The 17,035-nt window shown below is 36.2% G+C and overlaps 2 protein-coding genes across 5 annotated transcripts; one reads left to right on the top strand and one right to left on the bottom strand.

Moving 5' to 3' along the window:
• Positions 1–5,366: 5,366 nt before the first annotated feature.
• Positions 5,367–16,442, bottom strand: LOC149249784 (potassium transporter 26-like). Of its 4 annotated transcripts, none has more exons than XM_089458778.1 (6): positions 15,900–16,442; positions 15,564–15,658; positions 12,705–12,982; positions 9,819–9,913; positions 5,749–5,801; positions 5,367–5,642 (listed from the first exon to the last, which is right to left on the bottom strand). In XM_089458778.1, the coding sequence occupies exons 3-6, from the start codon at positions 12,803–12,805 to the stop codon at positions 5,382–5,384; spliced, it is 510 nt and encodes a 169-aa protein (XP_089314904.1). In that variant the 5' UTR covers positions 12,806–12,982; positions 15,564–15,658; positions 15,900–16,442; the 3' UTR covers positions 5,367–5,381. The 4 variants fall into 4 exon arrangements, with proteins under 4 accessions (XP_089314904.1, XP_089314907.1, XP_089314905.1 ...); XM_089458781.1 differs by having other exon boundaries at positions 12,705–12,799; XM_089458779.1 differs by lacking the exons at positions 15,564–15,658; positions 15,900–16,442 and having other exon boundaries at positions 12,705–14,470.
• Positions 7,165–9,811, top strand: LOC149249785 (serine carboxypeptidase 1-like). The gene is made up of 3 exons (XM_089457551.1): positions 7,165–8,040; positions 8,842–8,964; positions 9,053–9,811. Exons 1-3 carry the CDS (start codon positions 7,813–7,815, stop codon positions 9,191–9,193), a joined length of 492 nt encoding a protein of 163 aa, XP_089313677.1. The 5' UTR covers positions 7,165–7,812; the 3' UTR covers positions 9,194–9,811.
• Positions 16,443–17,035: the final 593 nt, after the last annotated feature.

Genomic DNA, 17,035 nt, shown 5'->3' with positions numbered 1-17,035 from the left:
TCTTGAGCTTGGCAAGCTCTTCATCTCTTTCCTTTACTTGAACCTCGATGAGGTCAAGCTTCTCATTCTCAGCTTCTATGATGGGTTCATGACTTTCTTCTTCACTGATGGTCATGGTCAGTGTTCCCTTTGCATGAAGGTCATGCAGTCTGTCCCATATATCCTTTGCTGATGTGTATTTCCCTAGATTCTTCTTCACAGAATCAGGCAGTCCATCCAAGATAGTCTTTGCTGCCTGTGCATCATATTCCATGGATTCTTTATCCATCTTGCTGTCATCAATCACTGACTCCCAGACTTCAATCCCCTCAAACATTAGGAAAGCCCTCATCTTTATTTCCCATACATCAAAGTTTCCATCAAACTTTGGAACCTCAAATACAATGCTTTCAAATAGATTGCCTTCTAGTTTAGTAGAGGAGGGAGACACATTTTTAGCAGGCTTGGAGGCTTTCTTCTTTGACCTTGCCATTCTTATCTAGGCTTTAAATACTTGACTGTGTTTTCTTTAAATCACTCACTGTTCCTTTAACAGTAACACAAAAACTTTAAGAAATACCTGAATCCCTTTGGCTGAAACTTCACACTGCTGGAGAAGCTTTACTGCTGCAACAACACCTTCCTTCAGCTTCTTTGAGTCTTCAAAGAGCCTGGACTAGCTCTGATACCACTGTTGGTCATTTTTCAATGGAAAAATACCAAAAACCATTCAAGCAAATACCACAGAGCCAATGCTCTGTTTCATTTCTTCCAGGACCTTTTCACAGCGAAGCTAATAAAACCAAATGACTCATAACAGTCCATTACACAGCATAAAAACATTTCTATTGCTTAAAATATAAAGCCTCATACAAACATTCATCCTCTTTGCTGAGAGGAATTCACCAAAAACAATATTAAACAAAAACTCTGTTTTCACCCTGAGAAATCACTGAGCTGGGTTTACTGCTGTAAATCCCCTTTACATTCACTACAGTCAAAAACACTTTACTGCTGTAAAATAAAATTTACATATGCATACAAATGCGCTCCACCATTTTCCTTATGCACTTCTGTACAAAACCACACATGGTTTTTCTTACACCTCTGTTTCACAAAAATGCCACACAAAACATTACAACACTGTTCTTGTCTTTTTACACACTGCTGTGTGTTTCACCTTTTACTGCACCATCATTTTACAATGCTCCACAAAAAAAATTCAACCCACGAGCTCTTTTCATTTGGCTCACACTATTCTCTTCTTCATGCACTGCTGTGCATTTTCTTCTCTTACACTACGCCCTTCTCTTTACCTTCTCTTTACAATGAGCAATAAAAAAAATAATACATGCGCTCCCCTGTTTTTTTTACACAGCTCTGCAATATTTTCTACATGCATCATAAATTGGGCAACAAACTGGCATATGCGTTCTTCATCTTCCCATACACTACGGTGCATTTTACAACTTACCATATATTAACCTACGCTGCCTCCATCGTTTTTACAATAGCCAACACTTAAAAAATTTACAACACACCGAGCGCTACTTCATGCACTGCTGTGCATACTTCAACTCACTTCAGCTCCCGCGCGCTCTCATAAAAAAATGTCAACACATATTACAACCCACATATATATTTGGCTCATTAAAAAAATCAATACGATGCATTCAACTACCGTGGGCCTTTTAAATTTCATATGGTCAACGTTCATTTAAAAATATGACACATATAGTGTATGTACCCATAACCATTTAAGACGGGACTCACCAAAACTTACGACCAACCATTAAAGACCATTAATTCTTCCATCGCAGATAGGACGGCAGTCAACCAAGCTTTGTCCTCACTCCACGCAAAAATTCTGACTTGACGTGGATGGGCTGCAACTTCGGAGATCGACGGTGGAGAACACGCAACCAGATCGGACGGCGGAGGTTGATATCGGAAGGCAGCTTGTTGCTGAGCTTTACCTCCCGATGGGTCAAAGTTGCCTACGTCAGGCGAGAGCCACGTGCCTGCACCAAAACGCATCGGAGCAACGAATACGGAAACTGCTTTTCCGGAAAAGCGGTGCGATATGTTTCTGGGCAGTTTTGTGGTTTTGCAGGCAGTTTTGGTTGATAGCGTACGGCAGCGTTGAAATTAGATTTCAACAATTTTCAGCGGTTTTCTTTCTCCTACTCTTCTTAGGCACATCGCTCCCACTAACGTCTGCTGAAATTGTTTTCTCTTCACTTTTTCTTCTCCTCGCAATCCTCTTGATAACAAGGGATGTCTTCTTTGAGCTTGAAACAACATTACCTCCTATTCCAAAAGAATCAGGTCAAGGGAAAGAATCAGGTCAAGGGTAGCAAAGGCAGGTAGCGATTCATTGTAGCATCCCACAAGCCCTCGACAATGACTACTACTACAAAAAAAAAAAGAACCCACAATGCGCTGATGGATAAAAATAGAATACTTGAAACGACTAGTCGTACTCCTACTTTCCTCACAAGCAAAGTAAACATTTATGTAAGAAAGCAACTACCTTTCTTTCTACTCTTTTGAGGAGCCTCTTGAACATCTGTGAGTGGTGTATTTGAAGTGGCTTCTTCTTTTGGGGATGTTGCTCTGACAATGCACAGTTTATGTAACTTTGCAATCCTAGAGAGAACCAAATGAGGAACAAACAACATAGAACATTTTGGATTGGTCCAGCGCCTACAAAAATTGGGTGTCAAATAAGGGTTGAATGCAATGCCCTAGCTTATGAAATATTATTACATGTCTATATTTTTGTATAAGCTACGTATCCATGTGAAACAGAAAACATTCATAGTCCTGTTTTAGTTTGTGGAAACAGAGTAATAAAACACACACAGACATGGCAGCAGACGAGCAATGTTTTTGGTGTCCACCGTAGAAAAGAGAAGAACCTCAGAGGGTTAACCACTCAGCTGGGCAGAACCGATGAATGAAGGGGAAGCGCAAGGAAGTTACGGTTGGTGAAGACACACTCCATGGGAATTTGTTGCAGTGGACTAGGGTTTGAATCTGAAACTAGTGGAAACCTCCAAACCGATTATGTTTACCCTAATGTAGCAAGCTGGAGCAGGCCTGCATTTAGTCGATCTGAAATCCCTCGCGAAGGAAAATCCTAGATGACGAAGAAACGAGTGACTATAACACAGTCAGCACTGAAGGCAGCCCTATTTTTAGCGGAGTAGTCTATAATGCGACAGTCAAAAAATTTGTGCGTGGATTGAAATTCTTTGCAATGATTCAGAATGTCAGGGATTTATGGATCATTTTAAATGATCTAGGAAAATAATGGTTTGAGTCTTCTATCCTTCTTTCAGTGGCAGAGGAGTATTGTTTCCGTCCCCGGTACCTAATAGACTAATTTTTTTTTTCAAAGATCCCGTCCTTCGTTGCAAATTGCGCCGCCCACGCTAGGGCGAGCTGCTCGTTTTGCCGTCGGCCCACGAAGTAATTGATGGCAAATCCGATCAGGAAAGTGACGCAGAAGAACTCTATGTAGTAAGACTGAGGGTCTGCGGGGATCAGAGTTTTTGCATAACAGGGTCAGGTTCAATGCCCAGCAGAACTCGGAGGTAAAAGGAAGGCAACTCAAAGGATATTTGATAAAAAAGCAGTCAAAGTGCAATGCATGCTTACCAAATTACACTTCAAAGCGGTTTAATGGATATTTGATAAAAAAGCAATCAAAGTGCAATACATGCTTACCAAATTACACTTCAAATCAGTGGTTGAAAATGAAAGTGTTGACAATTGTTGATGTATAAAAAATCCTATCAACCTAAAATGAAAACCATTCACCAAATATTTTAATGTAAGAATGGTTTCATTCCCACAACCATACCATATATAAATTATAATGATAATCACTTGGAAAGAAATTAGGAAAGTTTGAAAATAATTCGATATTCGTGGATTGTATTTTCTTCCAACAAAATAAAAATAAAATAAAACGTTGAGTCACGGCGAATTTCAATTCCTTAAAAGAGTGAATTTAATATATATATAACTAGCATTTGCACCTGATGTTGCAAAGGAAACGCCGTAAGGCATAGAGTGTGGAAGAATAGGGACATGTGAATGGGCATTGTTGAAAGCAAGGGTGGATGATAAAGAGTTGCAATTGAAATTGTTAATTATGTGTATGTTGAATATAGATATTTTATAAATAATAGTGTGTAGAAGAATAGTGACATATGAATGGACATTGTTGAATGCAAGGGTGGATGATATTGAGTTACACTTGAAACTATTAGTGATGTGTGTTTTGAATATGGATAAGTAATAGTAGTGTGTGGAAGAATAGCAACATGCCGAAAATAAGGTCACTGCAGAAGAAACAAATTCCTGGTACACGTGAATTCACCCTGGCAAGCAATCCATTCAAACCTTCTATGCTGAGTTTTCTCCGTGCTAAATATTTATACTTTTCTGCCTTCCATAGTTCCAAGAGAACATTATGGTCAGAAAAATTGTTGCAATTAGGAAGGGACACCAACCTCCTTGTGGTACCTTATTCAATACAGATGATAGATAAACGCCTTCAGAGATAGCAAAAAACAGAGTGAAGGGTAGTATAAGCAAAATATTTTGTGTAAACGATGTCCCGTGCACTATTTGTCATAGATTATCCTTCTAATATTCTCACCAGTGAAGGAAACAAGTTTTTCCATGCCCCAAAAGTCAATAAAAACAACATATTATCAATACAACAATCCAAAGGTTTCTATCTTCCTGTATTTTACATCACAACTGAGCATCAAGGGTTGGCACTTCCAAAGGAGCATGATCAATTCTTCTTAAAATTCGCCACAACCAAAACAACACCATCAAGACCAGTAACAATATAAGTAAGAAAAATAAAATATCTAACCATATATATGCTATTATTCTCCGCTGGTAATCCATAAGTGGTGACGTTTCAAGAGCTGATGCGAATTCAAGCAGCGAGCTAGCCAATGTTGTCAATTTGCTGTAAAACATTTGGTAGACAAACTTTGAATCTCAAATTCACCAAACAATGAGTACTATTAAATAGCTCTAATTATCTCCATATAGCCCAGCTCACATATCCACTATCAAAACTGAAGTAAATTGAAAACGCTATCAAAACTTTTATCTCTTCCAAAACATAATTTAAAAACACATTGTGATATCTTGTCCATCTTTTACCTATCTAATGACAACCTAAAAATCACAAAACTTTGGTATTCTTCTTCTACAATGCCAAGATTTCAAATCATGATTCATACGTAGATAATCTACCATAAATTCCATAAATTTAAAAATGAATGCATATTTAAAACATGGTAAATGCTTAGAATTTTCATTATATACTGAATATCAGTACATTATGATATGAAATAAGGCAACATTTTTCATCCCTGTGGTGGAAAATAAGATTGAGGGAAGCAGCTAAGAGCCATGGACTGTTTTATGATTGAGAATGTTGCTGTAATCAATGCTTGACTGGCTACAATGGCTGCTAAAGTGGCAACAATGAACATTAACCAATACACAGGCTGTAGCATTTCTTTGTAAAATGTAGAGCCTATGTCCCTTGGGTTTTCTATCAAATAAGTCACTTGTCTCGTATATGTGATAAGCAGAGATTGGTAAACCAACACACAGAAAGCAAGCTGCAACGAAAAACCCAAATTTCTCATTATGGTACTAAAACTTGAGGATGAAGCACGCAGGTATGATGAAATACTAATAATTATGTCCTTGACATATAGCTTGGACCTGGATTGATTTCCTGTTGAAATGGCCCAAGTCTGCAAACATGGCCTCGGCACCTGGATCCAGTCAGAACAAAGCACTGATGTTAGTGTTTCTATTTGTATAGCTTTAACATAAATAATTGGGATGAAGTTATGAATTTTGTTTGAGAAAATCATTGGTATGGATTTATCAATTGAGTTAGAAAACAGTTCCAAGTATACTATATGATAAAATGAGACACATATCATCATGCGAATAATCAATACCTGTTATACATAAGACTACACCTGCAAGCATCACCCATCCTTATTAGTGATATTCATGAAAGTAATAGTATATATAATATGGGTTGAATGCCTTGAATGCTCTAGGATAATATTTCACAATATTATACTGTCCTATCATGATGTTGGTCACGAACCAGGCAATCATTATGGGTGAGAACATGAAGCTAACTTTACTTGTACCGAGTACTTACACTCTAGATGAAACACCAATGTATTCAAAATGCTTCTGAGTACTCTAGGTGAAATTCATAGCACTCAGTGCCATTCATTTCGATATAAAGACAAAACATGATTTCCAACTATGAAAATCTGAATAATGAGGAACTGGTTATCAGAAATTATGTAGCTTTCCTAACATCCCATGGCATAAATATCCAACTGTGGATCCTCTTTCCAACAACTTAATTAGTCTTCTCACTTTTGGATTTGGGTACACCCTTGTATGGTGGTATCTTGATTGCAGATTCCCCGAATATTTAGGGGAGCAGTGAAATATTTGACATTATTTTTTATATCGATTGCAGATTCCCCAAATATTTGGAGGCGCAGTTAAATTTTTGACTAAGTGTTTTATCTGGATTGCAGATTCCCCAAATATTTAATAATCTGGCAGACATAAAAACCGTGAAATTTTTAACCGTGCCCATATCCTTGTCCATCCAATTGCCAAATATTTAGAAAATCGGCAATAAGATAAGCTCCAGGATATGGTCGTGGATGCTATTTTCCAGGCATTACATGGATACAACAAGAAGTCTTTACACCGGCTGGCGGGATGAAATGAATGGCAGATAGAGAAGATAACGTTTGATCATCTTGAAGGGGCAATGCAGAAAATATTCTGTTGACTTAGCCTGAGGATATTCACACTGATAGAGATACGTACAATTTGACATAATCTTTAAATGTTCAAATGAGTCATGAAAATAACTGAATCATTTTGAATAAGAATTATCGCTGTCTTTAATGAACTGTCCATATATATCAAAGCATTTCGAGGCCTACTAGAAGTGCACTCGAGAAATATATATGTATAGAAACACTGTTTTCTTTTTAATTGAAGTGAGGTTGGGTGTATTTCCATAACAATGTCTTCCCTAACGAAGTCCATGTAATTTGTGGTCAATTTATTCACTACCCATGTAATTATATCTCTAATTATCACCTCACTTCAGCTGAATTGCAAGGCAGCACTTGCAAATGCCAGAGTGGAGTCCTTTCTAGGATATCATGGAAATATTAGTTATGAGATATATGCTGGGTAAGTGCCATATCTATCCAAGGTAAAGTATATTTATTCATGAATAAATTCCATGTTCAAATGTAACAATAATTGAAAGTAACAAATTCAAAGTGCCAGATTTTTCACTGGAAAGAATATCTATTCATTAACACAAACATGTTCAAAAATAGCATGCATGAATTTGCTCCTGTTTGTAAATAAACAATTAGCTGTGTATTTATGCAAAGATTAAGAACATAACCAAAGAGTTCATAGCTTGTAGAATGTTCATAGCCTGTAGAATGCATGCTTATATGACAAAGAAAGATAGAAAAACATAAAAGATATACAACTATCTAATTGTTATGCACAGACTGTGAATATGTTTGAACAGAGTTTAATTTCTATGGATACTTAATAAATTTGGTGACAATTGAAGCTAAAAAATATTAAAGTCAAAATTGTTGCATGGAGAGTTCAAAATATGTAAAAGACTAGGAGCGAAAATTGCTATATGGAGTGCTTAAAGATGTGATTCTACCACTCTTATATTCTATAGGATGACCAATTAACTGCATGAAAGTCTTTGTGTTTTCTTCATATTCATGCAGGTATGTGACAGTTAGTGAGGCCAATGGAAGAGAACTTTTCTACTATTTTGTGAAGTCAGAAAGTAATCCAGCAAATGATCCACTTCTTCTTTGGCTTGAGGGAGGTCCTGGTTGCACCGGTTTCACTGGATTTGTCTATGAGATTGGTCATCTATGGGAATTCTTGTTCTTATTGTCTGTTTCAATGCTCAAAGTTGCTATTTACTGAATGAATTTTGATCTTGTACATATTAAGTTTTCAAATTGTGTAATCTGGCCATGGGAATGGCTTGTTCAAATGGCTAACTGTAAGCTCACTTTTACCCATGTTGTTGGAATTGGCACCCAAAACCGAGTCAACTGCTGTTATAATTAGGCTTATGCAATTCTAAGATATCATTGTAAACCAAAGAATAACGGAAATCGATAAATTATGGATTTCATACTCTTGAAACATTACCTATTCATTGTTCAGCATTGATCTTGAAAAGATAATGCACTTGCCAGACTTGCAAGGCTAGGCAGGGTGGGAGGCTATTTTGATGGAATCCTTGTGTAGAGAAAAACAGAACATAATAGTGATTTTTAGAAATTTGTAAAATAAAATGATAGAGATCTTCTAATATTTATCCCAAAGTTTTTCTCCTATTGCAGGTCCAATGAGTTTTGATCTCAGTAACAATTCTGGGAGTTTTCCCATGCTCATCCCCAATCCACACTCTTGGACTAAGGTTGGCGTTCAAGGCTCCTGCCTTTGCCACTATGGTTATAATGAATGTTTTCAATTAGGGCACCAATTCTTTTTCCCTCTTTCAAACATTCGTCAAGTGAGCATACTAGATTATGTCACTGATAAAGCATCTCTGTTATCAAATTTTATGTTCTGTTGCTTTCATCACTTTGGAATTTGCCATTATTAAATTGTTTCTCATCCAACTTGGACTTAACTTGGATGCCACTGAATGTATAAATTTTTGTTGTAATGGATTAACCTTGAATGGTTTTGCACATGTAGGTCTCCAACATTCTTTTTGTTGATTCTCCAGTTGGGACTGGTTTTTCTTACTCCAATACAGCTACAGATTACAAGACTGGAGATTTTAAGGCTGCTTCAGATATACATACTTTCCTCATAAAGGTTTTCAGTTCTATCACGCTACAAAAAATTAGTTTACAAGTGTATAGATTTTTGTGAATCTCAGTATAGTTTATAATCTTGGATGTAGTGGTTTGAAGCATTCCCTGAGTTTCTATCTAATCCATTTTATGTCGGAGGGGAATCTTATTGTGGTATTAATATTCCAATGGTGGTACAGGAAACAGTAAATGGTAAAGCACACACGACCCATGTTTTGTTATTCAGTTGACTTCTTGGATTCTCTGTTTTTGGAATAGGCTGGAATTTCTTTGTGGCAGCAGGAGTCCTATAAGTTGATTTGAGGTTGCATTTCAGGAAAACATATGCTCTAGACATTGTATTTTTCTTAATACAATTTGTTTTATGATTGATACTTTGATGCTTGACCGTTGCAGCCTCTCTTTCTTGGCTATGACAGGAAATGAAGCAGGTATTAAACCAACCTTGAACATTAAGGTCAAAAATATTTGATAATAATTGAAATTCATAGCTTTCTTCATTCAGGCCTCTCCAAAATATGTTGGTGACTATGAACAGCGTTATGTTCGTTAGGAATTTTACTAGATGGTCTCATGGTCTGACTTCTTGCATGGCTAGTTTTTCAAGGTTATCTGGTTGGAAATGGGATGGCAGATGAAGTATTTGACAACTCAGAGGTGCCTTTTGCAGATGGAAAGGGACTTATTTCTGATGAATTATACCAGGTGTGTAACCTGCAACGTTAAAATAAGAGACCATGAAATCATAGGCACACCATGCTGTATGCATAATGCAACTTGAAATTTCCAATAAAAAGATTAAAAACATTTCATCTTGTCTCTGAATAAAACGAAGAATGAATGAAGAAAAGTTACCGGATAGTTTCCAAAGGACCCACTTCAGTTTTAGCCATGGCCACGGACAAAGCTCCACTGGTAAACTCTCTAAATGATCTGCCTTTGAATAAAGTCTACATGCATATCAAGATTAATAGGTGAGAGAAATTGGGATTCCCATATCAATATAAAGAGACAGAGCAGTCGGAGGGTCAACATTTTCTTCAAGTCCATGCAATTTGTGGTTAATTTATTCACTAACCATGTAATTATATCTCTAATTATCACCTCACTTCAGCTGAATTGCAAGGCAGCACCTGCAAATGCCAGAGTGGAGTCCTTTCTAGGATATCATGGCAATATTAGTTATGAGATATATGCTGGGTAAGTGCCATATCTATCCAAGGTAAAGTATATTTATTCATGAATAAAGTCCATGTTCAAATGTAACAATAATTGAAAGTAACAAATTCAAAGTGCCAGATTTTTCACTGGAAAGAATATTTATTCATTAACACAGTCATGTTCAAAAATAGCATGCATGAATTTGCTCCTGTTTGTAAATAAACAAATAGCTGTGTATTTATGCAAATATTAAGAACATAACCAAAGAGTTCATAGCTTGTAGAATGTTCATAGCTTGTAGAATGCATGCTTATATGACAAAGAAAGACAGAAAAACATAAAAGATATACAGATATCTAATTGTTATGCATAGACTGTGAATATGTTTGAACAGAGTTTAATTTCTATGGATACTTAATAAATTTGGTGACAATTGAAGCTAAAAAGTATTAAAGTCAAAATTGTTGCATGGAGAGTTCAAAATATGTAAAAGACTAGGAGCGAAAATTGTTATATGGAGTGCTTAAAGATGTGATTCTACCACTCTTATATTCTATTGGATGACCAATTAACTGCATGAAAGTCTGTGTTTTCTTCATATTCATGCAGGTATGTGACAGTTAGTGACGCCAATGGAAGAGAACTTTTCTACTATTTTGTGAAGTCAGAAAGTAATCCAGCAAATGATCCACTTCTTCTTTGGCTTGAGGGAGGTCCTGGTTGCACCGGTTTCACTGGATTTGTCTATGAGATTGTTTAGCTATGGGAATTCTTGCTCTTATTGTCTGTTTCAATGCTCAAAGTTGCTATTTACTGAATGAATTTTGATCTTGTACATATTAAGTTTTCAAATTGTGTAATCTGGCCATGGGAACGGCTTGTTCAAATGGCTAACTGTAAGCTCACTTTTACCCATGTTGTTGGAATTGGCACCCAAAACCGAGTCAACTGCTGTTATAATTAGGCTTATGCAATACTAAGATATCATTGTAAACCAAAGAATAACAGAAATCGATAAATTATGGATTTCATACTCTTGAAACATTACCTATTCATTATTCAGCATTGATCGTGAAAAGATAATGCACTTGCCATACTTGCAAGGCTAGGCAGGGTAGGAGGCTATTTTGATGGAATCCTTGTGTAGAGAAAAACAGAACATAATAGTGAGTTTTAGAAATTTTTAAAATAAAATGATAGAGATCTTCTAATATTTATCCCAAAGTTTTTCTCCTATTGTAGGTCCAATGAGTTTTGATCTCAGTAACAATTCTGGGAGTTTGCCCATGCTCATCCCCAATCCACACTCTTGGACTAAGGTTGGCGTTCAAGGCTCCTGCCTCTGCCACTATGGTTATAATGAATGTTTTCAATTAGGGCACCAAATTTTTTTCCCTCTTTCAAACATTCGTCAAGTGAGCATACTAGATTATGTCACTGATAAAGCATCTCTGTTATCAACTTTTATGTTCCGTTGCTTTCATCACTTTGGAATTTGCCATTATTAAATTGTTTCTCATCCAACTTGGACTTAACTTGGATGCCACTGAATGTATAAATTTTTGTTGTAATGGATTAACCTTGAATGGTTTTGCACATGTAGGTCTCCAACATTCTTTTTGTTGATTCTCCAGTTGGGACTGGTTTTTCTTACTCCAATACAACTACAGATTACAAGACTGGAGATTTTAAGGCTGCTTCAGATATACATACTTTCCTCATAAATGTTTTCAGTTCTATCACGCTACAAAAAATTAGTTTACAAGTGTATAGATTTTTGTGAATCTCAGTACAATTTATAATCTTGGATGTAGTGGTTTGAAGCATTCCCTGAGTTTCTATCTAATCCATTTTATGTCGGAGGGGAATCTTATTGTGGTATTAATATTCCAATGGTGGTACAGGAAACAGTAAATGGTAAAGCACACACGACCCATGTTTTGTTATTCAGTTGACTTCTTGGATTCTCTGTTTTTGGAATAGGTTGGAATTTCTTTGTGGCAGCAGGAGTCCTATAAGTTGATTTGAGGTTGCATTTCAGGAAAACATATGTTCTAGACATTGTATTTTTCTTAATACAATTTGTTTTATGATTGATACTTTGATGCTTGACCGTTGAAACCTCTCTTTCTTGGCTATGACAGGAAATGAAGCAGGTATTAAACCAACCTTGAACATTAAGGTCAAAACTCTTTGCTAATAATTGAAATTCATAGCTTTCTTCATTCAGGCCTCTCCAAAATATGTTGGTGACTATGAACAACGTTATGTTCGTTAGGAATTTTACTAGATGGTCTCATGGTCTGACTTCTTGCATGGCTAGTTTTTCAGGGTTATCTGGTTGGAAATGGGATGGCAGATGAAGTATTTGACAACTCAGAGGTGCCTTTTGCAGATGGAAAGGGACTTATTTCTGACGAATTATACCAGGTGTGTACCCTGCAACGTTAAAATAAGAGACCATGAAATCATAGGCACACCATGCTGTCTGCATAATGCAACTTGAAATTTCCAATAAAAAGATTAAAAACATTTCATCTTGTCTCTGAATAAAACGAAGAATGAATGAAGAAAAGTTACCGGAGAGTTTCCAAAGGACCCACTGCAGTTTTAGCCATGGCCCCAGACAAAGTTCCACTGGTAAACTCTCTAAATGATCTGCCTTTGAATAAAGTCTGCATGCATATCAAGATTAATAGGTGAGAGAAATTGGGATTCCCATATCAATATAAAGAGACAGAGCAGTCGGAGGGTCAGCATTTTCTTCAAGTCCATGCAATTTGTGGTTAATTTATTCACTACCCATGTAATTATATCTCTGATTATCACCTCACTTCAGCTGAATTGCAAGGCAGCACCTGCAAATGCCAGAGTGGAGTCCTTTCCAGGATATCATGGCAATATTAGTTATGAGATATATGCTGGGCAAGTGCCATATCTATCCAAGGTAAAGTATATTTATTCATGAATAAAGTCCATGTTCAAATGTAACAATAATTGAAAGTAACAAATTCAAAGTGCCAGATTTTTCACTGGAAAAAATATTTATTCATTAACACAGTCATGTTCAAAAATAGCATGCATGAATTTGCTCCTGTTTGTAAATAAACAATTAGCTGTGTATTTATGCAAAGATTAAGAACATAACCAAAGAGTTCATAGCTTGTAGAATGTTCATAGCTTGTAGAATGCATGCTTATATGACAAAGAAAGACAGAAAAACATAAAAGATATACAGATATCTAATCGTTATGCACAGACTGTGAATATGTTTGAACAGAGTTTAATTTCTATGGATACTTAATAAATTTGGTGACAATTGAAGCTAAAAAATATTAAAGTCAAAATTGTTGCATGGAGAGTTCAAAATATGTAAAAGACTAGGAGCGAAAATTGTTATATGGAGTGCTTAAAGATGTGATTCTACCACTCTTATATTCTATTGGATGACCAATTAACTGCATGAGAGTCTTTGTGTTTTCTTCATATTCATGCAGGTATGTGACAGTTAGTGAGGCCAATAGAAGAGAACTTTTCTACTATTTTGTGAAGTCAGAAAGTAATCCAGCAAATGATCCACTTCTTCTTTGTCTTGAGGGAGGTCCTGGTTGCACCGGTTTCACTGGATTTGTCTATGAGATTGGTCAGCTATGGGAATTCTTGCTCTTATTGTCTGTTTCAATGCTCAAAGTTGCTATTTACTGAATGAATTTTGATCTTGTACATATTAAGTTTTCAAATTGTGTAATCTAGCCATGGGAACGGCTTGTTCAAATGGCTAACTGTAAGCTCACTTTTACCCATGTTGTTGGAATTGGCACCCAAAACTGAGTCAACTGCTGTTATAATTAGGCTTATGCAATACTAACATTGTAAACCAAAGAATAACGGAAATCGATAAATTATGGATTTCATACTCTTGAAACATTACCTATTCATTGTTCAGCATTGATCTTGAAAAGATAATGCACTTGCCAGACTTGCAAGGCTAGGCAGGGTGGGAGGCTATTTTGATGGAATCCTTGTGTAGAGAAAAACAGAACATAATAGTGATTTTTAGAAATTTGTAAAATAAAATGATAGAGATCTTCTAATATTTATCCCAAAGTTTTTCTCCTATTGCAGGTCCAATGAGTTTTGATCTCAGTAACAATTCTGGGAATTTGCCCACGCTCATCCCCAATCCACACTCTTGGACTAAGGTTGGCGTTCAAGGCTCCTGCCTCTGCCACTATGGTTATAATGAAATGTTTTCAATTAGGGCACCAATTTTTTTTCCCTCTTTCAAACATTCGTCAAGTGAGCATACTAGATTATGTCACTGATAAAGCATCTCTGTTATCAACTTTTATGTTCTGTTGCTTTCATCACTTTGGAATTTGCCATTATTAAATTGTTTCTCATCCAACGTGGACTTAACTTGGATGCCACTGAATGTATAAATTTTTGTTGTAATGGATTAACCTTGAATGGTTTTGCACATGTAGGTCTCCAACATTCTTTTTGTTGATTCTCCAGTTGGGACTGGTTTTTCTTACTCCAATACAGCTACAGATTACAAGACTGGAGATTTTAAGGATGCTTCAGATATACATACTTTCCTCATAAAGGTTTTTAGTTCTATCACGCTAAAAAAAATTAGTTTACAAGTGTATAGATTTTTGTGAATCTCAGTACAATTTATAATCTTGGATGTAGTGGTTTGAAGCATTCCCTGAGTTTCTATCTAATCCATTTTATGTCGGAGGGGAATCTTATTGTGGTATTAATATTCCAATGGTGGTACAAGAAATAGTAAATGGTAAAGCACACACGACCCATGTTTTGTTATTTAGTTGACTTCTTGGATTCTCTGTTTTTGGAATAGGCTGGAATTTCTTTGTGGCAGCAGGAGTCCTATAAGTTGATTTGAGGTTGCATTTCAGGAAAACATATGTTCTAGACATTGTATTTTTCTTAATACAATTTGTTTTATGATTGATACTTTGATGCTTGACCATTGGAACCTCTCTTTCTTGGCTATGACAAGAAATGAAGCAGGTATTAAACCAACCTTGAACATTAAGGTCAAAACTCTTTGCTAATAATTGAAATTCATAGCTTTCTTCATTCAGGCCTCTCCAAAATATGTTGGTGACTATGAATAGCGTTATGTTCATTAGGAATTTTACTAGATGGTCTCATGGTCTGACTTCTTGCATGGCTAGTTTTTCAGGGTTATCTGGTTGGAAATGGGATGGCAGATGAAGTACTTGACAACTCAGAGGTGCCTTTTGCAGATGGAAAGGGACTTATTTCTGATGAATTATACCAGGTGTGTACCCTGCAACGTTAAAATAAGAGACCATGAAATCATAGGCACACCATGCTGTCTGCATAATGCAATTTGAAATTTCCAATAAAAAGATTAAAAACGAAGAATGAATGAAGAAAAGTTACCGGATAGTTTCCAAAGGACCCACTGCAGTTTTAGCCATGGCCCCGGACAAAGCTCCACTGGTGAACTCTCTAAATGATCTGCCTTTGAATAAAGTCTACATGCATATCAAGATTAATAGGTGAGAGAAATTGGGATTCCCATATCAATATAAAGAGACAGAGCAGTCGGAGGGTCAACATTTTCTTCAAGTAAAATTTACTGCGGTGGGTTTAGTATGAAATTCTCTCTACTCGGTTCAGTAAATAATACTTAAATCATTGGGATTGAAATTTGAAATTGAGGATCTCCAATATTCTACTCTGGAGTCTGTACCAAGGGTAGAAAAGCATACTTACTTGGAATGCTTTGCGCAGATCAGAAGCCTGAAAATTTTCTTTGCTGGGTAGTTTTTCTAGCTTTGCCTCCATACTTTTCATAATTAAGGGATCCATGGTGCTCAGAGCCAATAGCTCTATGACTTGAAGTTATGGGATTTTCACACCCCACCTCAAGTATGGACGGTTAATCTCAGAAACCCAAATTCCATAGAGGAGACCCACAATATCCATTGCCTGCCTGCATGGTGCCATTCGACCCTTGCTCGGCAACCCCAGACGAACCACATTGCGCTCAACAGCATTCGGCTCTAGGAATCCGTTCCCCGCCTGCGTCGAGAGGTCCTTCGAAACAGCCGTGGATTGCAAGGATTGACATCGCAGAGAATTGAACCTGAAACCTCTGCGTTTGCCGTGAAACACAGACGAGGACTTGAGGAAGATTGGGACCGATACATTCGAGCAAGTGCTCGGGGAAGGAAGCAGTTGATGTTGTGGTGAAGCCGCCGCTTTGATCGACATTACAGAGTCCCGATAGTTGAACCGTCTTCTATAAATTGTTACCAAAACTCTCAACTCAACAATGGAGATCTGCCAGTTGCGATTCTTATAACGTTTCGGTGGAATCAATCCGATGGCTGAAACAATTTTAATCGTCTAACAACTAAATCAAGCGCTCACAAATGGACACGTAACCTCAAAAGAGAGTTGGTTTCAGAGGGGAACGCCTTACGGCGTAATTAATTTAAATTAATAAATTTATTTATATAATTATTAAATAAATATTAATATATTTTAAATCTTTTTAAATATATCATATAAATTTTAAATTTTGTGGAAAAAGTTTTTTTGGAGTAGTTTAATTGGTAATGGTCGTGGAAATGAAGTTTTACTGAATAGAAAATTTTGAATTCAAATCTTATGTTATCTCTTGATTCAGGTAAGAAGTTGGACATGATGAAGATGTAGTCCTGCCAAACTTTAAAAAAAATCAATATATTTGAATTATTCATAAAAAAATATAGATATTTCTCTCCAAATTTACATATTTTTAAAAAAATAAAAAAACTCCAAAATATATATATTTAATTAACAAAAAAATATTAATATAAAAAAATGAAATTTCATTTTTAAGTAACTAGAAAAATTGAAATTTC

Source organism: Pinus tabuliformis, chromosome 7 (assembly GCF_031772625.1).
Source record: "Pinus tabuliformis cultivar Carrire ecotype Pingquan chromosome 7, CPIR1, whole genome shotgun sequence".
NCBI classification, from domain to species: domain Eukaryota; kingdom Viridiplantae; phylum Streptophyta; class Pinopsida; order Pinales; family Pinaceae; genus Pinus; species Pinus tabuliformis.
The sequence above is the reverse complement of the archived record's forward strand: the minus strand, read 5'-3'. Positions and strand labels throughout refer to the sequence as shown.

Bases quoted from the DNA above. Each gene is read 5' to 3' on its own strand.
- LOC149249785 (XM_089457551.1), top strand. From the start codon at position 7,813: ATGAAAGTCTTTGTGTTTTCTTCATATTCATGCAGGTATGTGACAGTT. The intron at 8,041-8,841 runs GTTGCTATTTAC...TTGCACATGTAG, and splicing joins TGTCTGTTTCAATGCTCAAA to GTCTCCAACATTCTTTTTGT. The intron at 8,965-9,052 runs GTTTTCAGTTCT...TCTTGGATGTAG, and splicing joins TACATACTTTCCTCATAAAG to TGGTTTGAAGCATTCCCTGA.
- LOC149249784 (XM_089458778.1), bottom strand. From the start codon at position 12,805: ATGCAGACTTTATTCAAAGGCAGATCATTTAGAGAGTTTACCAGTGGA. The intron at 9,914-12,704 runs GTAACTTTTCTT...ATATGCATGTAG, and splicing joins GGTCCTTTGGAAACTCTCCG to ACTTTATTCAAAGGCAGATC. The intron at 5,802-9,818 runs GTAACTTTTCTT...GACTGGATCCAG, and splicing joins GGTCCTTTGGAAACTATCCG to GTGCCGAGGCCATGTTTGCA.